Here is an 11,096-nt window from a genome sequence, read left to right as displayed (position 1 = left end):
TGTTGTTACTATTCTTAAAATATTTTTTTCAAAATTTTATTACTTCATATCGTTTATTTTTTCCTTATTTCCTTTCCTCACAGGGCTATTTTCCCTGCTGGAGCCCTTGGGCATATAGCATCCTGCTTTTCTAACTAGGATTGTAACTTAGCTAGTAATATTAATAAAGAAGTCTCCAGTTTTTGTCCTCTCTTCCAGAAACAAGCTGGTTCATCAAAGTCTGTTCGTTCAAGGTGTATATGGTCAATCAAGCAGTTAGTCCATTGGATTTCTTGTGCACACTGGACCCCTAGGACTAATACTCTTGGATTACAGGAGATCTGTCATCAAGGAAGTACCGGTATCTTCAATCATACAGGTGTATTAGGACAAGGTGTGGTGCTTTGGTTTCGACAGCACCTCAGGTTTTCATGAGAGTTTTTACCCTAGTGTCGACCTGGGCCTACAGGATCGGCATCGTTCTCTGAAGAGTTGGTGATGAATGGCTGATCCTAACAGACTCAGTGGCTTCCGTTAGTCATCACTGAGACAACTCCAATAGTTTACCACGATCTGAGGATTGAAGTAAATCTCAAGAGATATCCCTGCTTCCTTATCAGAGATGAGTATTCTTAGGCATGATTCTCGTCATCAGCTCGCAGAAGTTACCTCAGAATGACGTAGTCCAAGGTGGAGAAAGGTGGCAAGTGCTTTCTTTCTATGAGATGCATTTTCAGCCAGCAGAGGTTACTTCTCATGGGTCACCATTTTCTCTGGTTCGTTAAGCCTGCATCAGACTCCTTCAAATTTAATCTCTTCAGGGGCAACCAGATCCTAGGTAGTTCAGCGCGAGGGATCTCCTTTTTATCTGGTGTCTATGGGGCCTGCGCAAAGATGGACCTTTGAAGATGGTTGACAGACGAAAATCTCCCCCTAGGGGTCGACCCCCTGGTCCCTTCCCTAGGTTTTATGCTACCTTCAAATGCATCAAAATAGTTGTTGTTGATGGGCAACATAGTGAGTATAGGAATGTAATATCTGGTGTTCCTGAGAATAGTATTCTTGGCCTATTACTTTCCATACTAGATACTGTACACATGACATGTTGTTTGGCCTAGAAAACAAGCTTTTTGCATATGTAGATGATGCTGATGCTACACTCTTTGCATCAATTCCATCCCCTGAGTGTAGATCTGGGGTTACTGAATCTCTTAATAGAGATATAGCTAAAATTAGTGTATGGTGTAAATTATGGGGCATGAAGTAGAATCCTAACTCAAAGTATGATTGTAAGTAGGTCAAGGACAGTGGCTCCTCAACATCCAGATCTCAGCATTGATAATATTTCTTTAACTCTGTATGACTCTTTTGAAATTTTAGGTGTGATTCTCGACAGCAAATTTACTTTCGAGAAACACATTAGGTCTGTGTCTTCAATTGCACAAAAAAATGGCTTACTGAGAAAGTCTTTTAAGATTTTTGGTGATCAATCTATTCTTTCATTCTACTTTGCTTCGAGTTTTGTTCTCCTGTCTGGTTGTCAGCTGCTGATTCTCATTCTAATTTGTTAGACAGGAACTTACGGTCTATTAAATCTCTTATTCTTGATCTAGATATTAATCTCTGGCACCGTCGTTCAATTAGCTTGTTATGCATGTTGCATAAGATTTTACATATTTCTCATCATCCTTTACATTTGGATCTTCCCTGACAGATCCATCCTGTTCGCAATACTAGGCATGCAGTTAATTTTAAATAGTCAGGCCTTCACCATGAGGCTCAATACTGCACAGTATTCTAGAAATTTTACTCCAGCTATGACAAAGTTGTGGAATGGTCTTCCTAATCGGGTAATTGAATTGGTAGAACTTCAAAAGTTCCAACTTGGAGCAAATGTTTTTATGCTGAACAGGCTGACATGAGTCTTTTTATAGTTTATATATGAAATATCTGGTTTGAAGTTACTGTTCATGAAATATTTGATTTCAATTGATCATTATTTCTCATATCGTTTATTTATTCCCTTATTTCCTTTCTTCACTGAGCTATTTTTTCATGTTGGAGCCCTTAGGATATCATCTTTCTTTTCCAACTAGGGTTGTAGCTTGGCTAGTAATAATAATAATAATAATAAAAGGGTGGGGGGAGGGACCCACATGCTGTAACACATGACTGACCTCTGGGCTCTGGTCAGAGTGTGAATCTTCTTCTTTTCTTCTTTGTTTACATCTTTTCCCACTTCTATGTGGGGTCGATGTTTCTGGTCAGCTTTCTCCATCTACCTCTGTCCCACACCTCATCACCGGTTAATCCCTTTGATCGAAGGTCATCCTTGATACAGTTCACCCACCTTCGGTTTAGTCTCCCTCTCCTTCTCGTTCCCTGTACCTCCATTTCCATCACTCTCCTCCCAATTTACTGTTCATCTCTTCTCATGACATGACCGTACCACCTCAGTCTACTTTCTTGGATCTTATCTGATAGTTTTCTAACTGCTGTGGTACCCCTAATTACTTCATTCCATATCTTATCTCTTCTTGTCACCCCACACATCCATCTCAACATTCTCATCTCTGCCACATCCATCTTCTTCTCTTCTGTCATCTTTATTGCCCACGTCTCCGCTCCATACATCATTGCCGGTCTCTCAACTGTCCTGTGAGCAAAGGGAGTGAGGATCCACTTCAGGTTTGGAGAGGAACGCTCCACACGATTTTCCGGCTCTAGGCCCAGGACAACGGCGGATCTGCTCCATAACGCACAAACACAAGACACAGGAACGCAGGGAATCAAAGGAATACACTTGGGAAGCACAAGGAAGGGTAGTGAACGCACAGGAACACAAGGGATAAGCACAAGTTACCACGCGGTAAACACGTGGGACACACGCGGCGTACACAAAGGGTCGAGAGAGACGAGAGCGACGTGGTGTCACGTCGCGACCAGAGAACTTACTGACGCTCACGACCCAAGCGGACCTCGACCTAGCGCAAAAGCTAGCCTCGGGGCACGTTCTCTTACTCCCGAGTTAGCCCTCCATAGAAAACGGGTTTAGGGTATACTACACAAAACTCTGGTCGGTAGAGAGGAGATTACAGGTAACTCCTAAGAAAGTAGTTCTTGGTAAGTATGTTAGGAAAAATAAAAATTACTTAAATTTTTTTATTTTCCTGTCGCATAGGACTCCACGCACTGAGGGGGCAAGGTAGCCTCAACTTGGTGCCGGTCCCAAGCCCGGGTAAATGGGGAGGGTTGGCGGCTGGAAAGGCATCCGGCCATGAAAAATTAGCCAAAACAACTATGGTCAGTGAGCATAATCAGTGTGTGAATGGTACTGTCATTTAAATCTAGAGATGAGGGCAGCCTTTCTAGCCCTACAGCATATATATGCATCAGTTTCTGGGGGGTCCTCGGTGGTATTGGTGAATGACAACACGGCAGTGGTATACATAGAACAAACAAAGCTATACCTGTTTTTTGCAGCTCTTTTATCTTCTAGTATGGATTTGCTAAAATGGGCAGAAGACAACTTGGTTTCCCTATTAGCTCGATTTATTCCGAAAAAGTAGGAATGTGCTCACGGTCATCTGAGCAGAGCTACTCAGATAGTGGTCCCTGAGCAGTCTTTGAATCATCCCGTGGCCTACAAAGTCCTGTCTTTGAGGGGTTCCCCGACATTGGATCTCTTCGACTTGTCCCGGATCCCCAGGCTCCGCAGCAGGTTGCCTTCAGCAATGCTGGATAACATGGGCGTTTTTAGCCATCTTCCCCAGCGCAGCTTGATGACAAAGGTGCTTAACAAGGCAAGATTATCTGAAATCTAGCAATGACCCTCTTAGCATCTGCAGGATGGTTCCCGTACCTTCTTCAGCTGCTGACGTAAGCCCCGAGATAACCCCCTCCACAACACTATCTACTCAGACAGCCACATGTGATCTTCCTCCAAGGAGCCATAGGTCCTCTATGTCTTCTTGCCTGAACACTTTCTAACATCTCCTTACATAGAGAAGCTTTTATAGTAATTTGCAAAATTATGTTCCGGATACCTCCAGAATTCTCCAGTTGGCAGCCGACAGGCTAGTGGACTACCTTCGATGGTTGGTGTCATGGACAAGGTATCTCCCCTATCTTTGCCACTTACTTTCATCATTGCAGAGTTTCCTTGGAAACTTCGTTGGGGAAAAACTCCTCTTGGTCTCAATGAAAGGCTACCACTCGCCCTTGAGCCTTGCCTTCAAGACAAGAGGAAATTACCTTTCCTCTGCATTGGTATTGTCTCTCCTCCTACAAAGTTTTTGAGCCTACCTGCCCTCAGTCAGAAGTTAGACCTCTTACATGGAGCATGGTTCGCGTCCTTCGGTCCCTAAAGGGTGCCCCCTACAAATCAAGGCTACTTAGCAGCTTATCTTTACCTGATTTTGAAGACAGGTCTCTTGCTCGTATTGGCTTCAGCCAAGAGAGTCGCCAAATCCCATGGTCCGCCTTCGACATCTCTCATTCACGGCGATGGGCAAAGTAATAATCTACTTCATTCCCGGCAGCTCGGATCCCAGATTTGAACCCTTCAGATTTGGGGTCCTTCGGAGCGTGACCAACGGTCCAGATTAACAACTACTATGCCAGCGAGGAACTTGGGCTGCTACTTCAAAAGAACTACAGGAGCTTGCCCCCAAGTGTTAGCACTCTTCATCAGCTCAGGAAAGGTCAAGAGAAGGATCACTAAGAACATGTTTTCGTCTTGGATTTGCAAGGTCACAGACCGAGCATTGAATCCTTCTCCTTTCTCAATAGAGGAGACCTAGAGCTCATAACGTTAGAGGCTGGAGTACGTCCTAAGCATTTAAGAAGTACTCTGTGACGCGGGCCTTACAAGCGGACGTGTGTTGAAGCATCAAACGACGTTCACTACCCACTTCCTGCAACACGTGACCCACAGGAACATGGAGACATTCTCCATTGGTCTTGTGGTGGCTACACAATAAATGGTTTAAACACCTCTGGCTCCTTGATGGACAAGTCTTAGATGGTGGAGGGCAGAATTTTACCATGGATAAGTCTGGAATGAATGATAAGGAATGACTGGCCCTTGCTTTCTTTCATCTTCTCTCCTTTTGGGGGAATAGCACATATGGTACTCTGCAAAGCTGGCCTTTGCTGTCTGCAGGTAAAACCATTTCCCTTGTGTAACCTGGAATAGAGTTATATGCTTGTTACGTTGCCATACCCCTTGGCGTGGTGGGATTGGGTAACATCTGGTTGATTCAAATATTCTGATGTTTCTGAGAATTCTTTCATAGACTTGTCACACTGCTAGTATTACACAATCGCATAGATTGCTCAGGATACTAACTGTGTTGCACAGAATTTAGCAAGGTGTTAGGGTTTTTCCCTGTCACATGTAGAGCACGTATGGGAAACCCTGGGTCAAATACCAGCCAGTTGGTTTGGACTTCCACCCTCCTAAGTGGTGAATCATCCCTATGAATAGAGAAAGGGTTTGTATTTAGTGTCGGAACAAATGACAAATTTAAAAGTAATTTGTATTTTTCCTAACGATACAAACCTGGAGCTATTTATACAAATTGACCTGCCATCACCTGTCCCCCGATAAGTCCTGCCTGCAATAAAAAGAGACGAGACAATACTTGTGTATGTGAGCCGGGTAGTTGGGTAACCCCCCTATATGCCCCGGTAACTAGCGGTAGAGTAGTTACACCTCGTTAAAAGTCTTATAAGCTAGTCTACCAGTTTTGCTGAAAGTATAATACCTATAAATATCTCCAGGTTTGTAGTGTTAGGAAAAATACAAATTACTTTCAAATTTGTCATAATTCTCTTACTATTGTAAAATAGAATACATTCATTTTTAGGATTATTTTCAAGTGTCCTCTTTCTTTTTCAGATATGTCAGTAACCACAGTGAAGATTTGTTCCAGGAGTCTCATTATATAACAAATCCATATTTGTAAATATCTGACCCTTTGAAAAGTATTGAATACTATATGTAGTCCCAAGATGTCTCTATGATAATTATGGCTCTACCACTGTAAGGTAACTAAGATTTTGTGCCAAAAAAATAGTTCCCTCTGACTCATATCCCAATATTTTGCATACAGTAAGTCCTTGGATTACAACAGGGACCTGTTATAACTCAAATTTTCATTTAATGTAAAGACACTTATATGCAGTACTGTACATAAGTACAAAAGCACTCGTGTATGTTAATGCAGTAGTAGTGATAATCTAGGACATACTCACTTTATGACATGGAAACGTAACTAGGACAAAAAAAGATCATATGGAGGATGAATTTAAAAGAATAAAATAAAACGGTAGTAAAAAATAATAAAAATCTTTTGTAACTCGAGGACTTACTTTATTTAAAAAAAACAAAACAAAGACCAAGTTTGACGAGAGGTTTGAAAATTAATACAAGTACAGTAATTGGTTTGAATAGACACTTCTCATATAGTGAATATTCCAGGTACAGTATTTGTTAAATTTACCTGCTTAATAGAATTGAAATGCAGTGTCACTTGTTTATGAAATCTTTATCATGGTACATGTCCAGTATTATAATATTACTGTAGTAACAGTTTGAACCATTTCTTTTTTGAAATGCTTGATTTTTAATGTAAATAGATCTCTACAAATAATTTGTAGGAACAAATGTTCAAGTACCTCAAGGAAACAATGAAACCAAAAGTAGATCCTCGACTTGTCCTTGTTTTATGACATTATCAAGAGAACTGGTAAATATAGTACTCTGCAAGATTAAAGCAACTCTGATCATAATTTTTAATAATTTTAGTAATTGATTAGTACCTTTGGCAAGCCAATGTGCAGTGTGCTGTAGCTAATAGGTCAGCTAATGTTTATGCCCACAGCAGGATGTCATCATTTCTCTCAGCTATTAGTAAACATTACTGAATAATTGAATTAGGCATCAGTAAAACCTTAGTATTAAAGTAGTTACTGTTTATAGTTAATAGTATATAAAACTTCAGTATTATAAAAGCTGTGTATTAATGTTATGTAGTGAATAGCCAATCAATGGTAGTACTGCATTTAAAGTACCATTCTCAATGCTTGTTTTCCACAAAAGGTTTGTTTCCTTTTCTTTTTTTTCATTTACAGGCCTTGGCTATATCTAAAACTATACTTTTTATTGATTCATGTTGAATCATAGAAATGAAGGAAAGAAAAATTGCATGTTACAGCAAAAGTAAGATGAATTTCACAAGGAATATTACAAAAAGTGGACAATTTCAATTGTATAAGACATGTCAGAAATAAGAGGAGTTGAATAAGAAGGCTTCTCAAAAATAAATATATCTTGAATCATTGACTAGAATTATAGATAATAAGACTAATCAACAGAAACATAAATACCGTATATGTAATATTCTTTTAGATTTTTATCAGTGACGTAAGGAACTTTTAGCACAATATTTTGTATTACACCCTCATTACATTTTGTTTAAATCAATTACCCCTGAATAGAATAACATTTTGCAATACTTTTATATACCTTTGGTTGGTCTTAAGGACAAACATATAGAGGCTTATTGATTCATGCTTAATTCTAACCGAAGAACCACCTAGGATTTGTTTTAAATGAAACAATTACGGGCTCATTTTCATTTAAAACTTCTTAAGAATTTTTCATTATACTCAGATTTTTAATGGGATTCAATGAAATTCTTATGCAACACGTGTTTCATTAAAGATGAAGGGAATAGGAATAAGGAGCTTCCTAACAGAAAGAATCTTAAGAAATTAGTGAAAACTGTATACTGGCTGCTGCTCTGTATTTTTGGATAGGGGCCAACTTTTCATAATACATTTGGTCACCCAAGCCAATAAGCCTATGATATTCTTCCAATTTGAGAGGAAGGATGACTGTTATCATTGGGGAAATTCATTTCTTGGGATTTTATTAAATAAAATTAACAATTAGATAGTTAGAATTAATTTCATGGGATTTTATTAAATCAAATTAGCAACTAGATAGTTAATTGCATATTTCTATAACAGGTAAAATATTTGTAATCAAAGACCAGTCATCAAATATATCTACAGTTCTTATATATATTCCTATATAAAAATTATATTATCACTTACAGTATATTTAGGGATCAACAGGGTTATTGAAGTTTTTTTATTTCTTTTACCATATGAGTATACTTAAAAATTTCATGTCCATATAATATTTAATGACAGTAATTCCTAATAATTTTTCTTGCCTGTCGTTCGTGCAGCCTATCCATTTTTTATGGTTAAGTTGGAATAGGTGAAGTGCTCCTTAGTTTGAGGCATTGCCTGACTTGAGATATGAATTTTCTGCCAAATTGCTGAGGTCACAACTTCGCTTAAGAATTTTTTATGGTAATTCTTTAATGCATATCTCATTTATGAAACCAAACAGATTCAGTACCTATACTTACGAGAGAAAATCTTTGGTAATGGATGGTCATTTTAGTTACTCTAATAGAAATCTATACTGTAATAAAATGACATTATGCAATTCTCTATTAGTTGACTGAGTGTATTTGGGATAAAAGTTGTGCTACAGCAGAATCTAAATTGTTGCCTCATATCTATTTTTATAAATTAGATGCATATAATAGATTTTTCATCAACAAATCTCATTCTCTTGTTATATTAATAACTATGGGCTTTATTACTATAAGAACCCGTGCTTGGTAGCAAGGGCCAGGCAATCTTCAACAACAACGTATTGTTATATTACCACGTATACCTTTTATCACATCACTATTAATGTTTATGCAAAGGATTAACATACTGTACTGCTAAAGTTGCTGAGTACTTTGTTTAAATTACGATACTGTATAATGGAAATAGTACTTTGACTCTTGTAGAGTACCGTACAAAGAAGTTGAAAATTGCAATGTACAGTATATGCCTAAATGACTTACACAGTTAAAACATTAATTTGGCAAGGCTGTCGCATGGTATAGTAGGCTTATTGTTTACAATTTATTTATTGACAGGTACTGTCAACTTTACAGACATTAGTTGTACTCCTAACTAGAGCAAAAAGATTCACCTTTGAATATTGCATTAAGAATGAAGTGTAGGTCATCACCGGTGGAAAAACAAGATTTTGACTGTACAAATATTTATATATATATATATATATATATATATATATATATATATATATATATATATATACTGTATATATATATATATATATATATATATATATATATACATATATATACATATATATATATATATATATATATATATATATGTATATATATATATATATATATATATATATATATATATATATATATATATATATATGTGTGTATATATATATATATATATATATATATATATATATATATATATATATATGTATATATATATATATATATATATATATATATATATATATATATATATATATATATGTATAATAGATTTTGACGTAGGAAAAATGTATTTTTGGGTGAGATAGCCATGTTGTCTTAATGGATATACATGTATTTATATTTATATTTATATTTACATTTACATTTACTATTTGTCTGCTCTCCCAGGCATATACTATTTACTAAGTTCTGTTGAAAATGTTCAAGATGAAACAGGTCGAGAATAAAAAAATCTTTTGTGTCTTTTCTACGTAAGAGAGCTTCATAGAAGATGTGAGTATCTCCTTTTATGTAGTGGAGGTTTTCATTCTGTTTCAATTCCATATGTTTTGAGTTGCTATTTACATTTATTGTATGCTCATCTGTAGTTGAAGTTATCAATCTATCTTCTGTTTTCTTTACTTAAGAAATTTTGATATTACTTATTTCATGGATATGTGTATCTCATTTCATGTATAATAGTTGTCATTTCAAGTATAAAAAAATTTCTTAAACATTTATTTTTCAGTTTTGTATTATAGAATTCTGATTATTTGACATTCTTGGGACTTAACACATTCCAAATGATAACAATTTGAATTGTTGGGTCACTTACCTTCCCAGTTCCCAATGTGTGTTTTGTGTTAGCTTTAAGCAATTTTTAAGGGTAAACGTGTCTGTCGTTGTTAGTAATATTACAGTAAAAGTGTATTCTTACTAAAATAAAATGTCTAAACATATGATCATGCAGCTCAGCCCTTCCTAGAACATCTTCAAGAAAAATACTGCAGTCAGAGTCTGTACCCTCCAAGTTCCAGTGAAATTTGATTCTACCATAGTCACGGCAAATATTCCGGGCAAAATAAGCCCCATTCCTTGATGATGTCATAGGCGATCATGTCTCCCACATTAGCAGCGATCACATTACATCCCCTTACAAATTTCAAACTATATTAACTATTAATCACTTTTAGGGCATGTGTTGTGACCGTTGTTAACGAGGGAGACAACATGATTGGCTACGACATAATCATGGGGTGGGGCTTATTTCACTCAGAATCTCTGCGGCGACTAAAGAAATGTGTTTTATGAGTGAATAATCACTGTCAGGACTACTAGATATTAAAACCAGAGTGTTTTCTTAGAATACTGTACATGTACAGTATGTCTAAATCTACACTCTATTGTTACATTGACTTTTTACATCAACTTTCATGTTTTCATCTTGCTTTCTTTCCATATTACTGGCCAATTATTATTCAATTGTGTTAAAGTTTTATTTATTATCAAACATGTTATTTTAATGAAGAAGCCGCTTGTTGTGAATATATAATATTTGGCGTATGAGGTCAAGCAAGGTGGTAGTTTTAATGTCAAGCTCTGTTCCAAGTGATGGATTCAATCTTGAAGGAATGGTGACTTAAGGTTCTTGGCATTTGGCATACATCTGGATATAAGTCCTAAGGTGGGTTCATTATTTCCTTACATGTAACTTTGTTGTAGGCATATAATAATTATTTCAATGACTCATACTTGAAATTCATGTGCTATTCCTTCAAATAATGGAAAAAATCCCATTATGAAAATTTTTTTATTATCTAATTCAGTAGCCGCCATGACAAGGAGCAGACCCCTTGATTGATCAATCTCAAAGGTAAACATTTCAATCCTTTAAAATCACATGGTTTGACAGAACAGGGGCCTAAGAAATTCCAGCATTATTGACCATCC

The 11,096-nt window shown here is 36.8% G+C and overlaps 1 protein-coding gene across 5 annotated transcripts in view; it reads left to right on the top strand.

Moving 5' to 3' along the window:
* Positions 1–9,108, top strand: part of msl-3 (male-specific lethal 3) — a 267,550-nt gene extending 258,442 nt beyond the window's left edge. For all 5 annotated transcript variants that reach the window (XM_068353489.1, XM_068353492.1, XM_068353491.1 and 2 more), the window contains one exon: positions 5,882–9,108. In XM_068353489.1, coding sequence (XP_068209590.1) covers positions 5,882–5,948 — 67 coding nt within the window. In that variant the 3' untranslated portion in view covers positions 5,949–9,108. The remainder of the gene's footprint in view (positions 1–5,881) is intronic.
* The last annotated feature ends 1,988 nt before the right edge of the window (positions 9,109–11,096 follow it).

This window comes from Palaemon carinicauda, chromosome 30 (assembly GCF_036898095.1).
Source record: "Palaemon carinicauda isolate YSFRI2023 chromosome 30, ASM3689809v2, whole genome shotgun sequence".
Lineage (NCBI taxonomy): Eukaryota > Metazoa > Arthropoda > Malacostraca > Decapoda > Palaemonidae > Palaemon > Palaemon carinicauda.
This window is presented reverse-complemented; position numbering and strand designations above follow the sequence as displayed.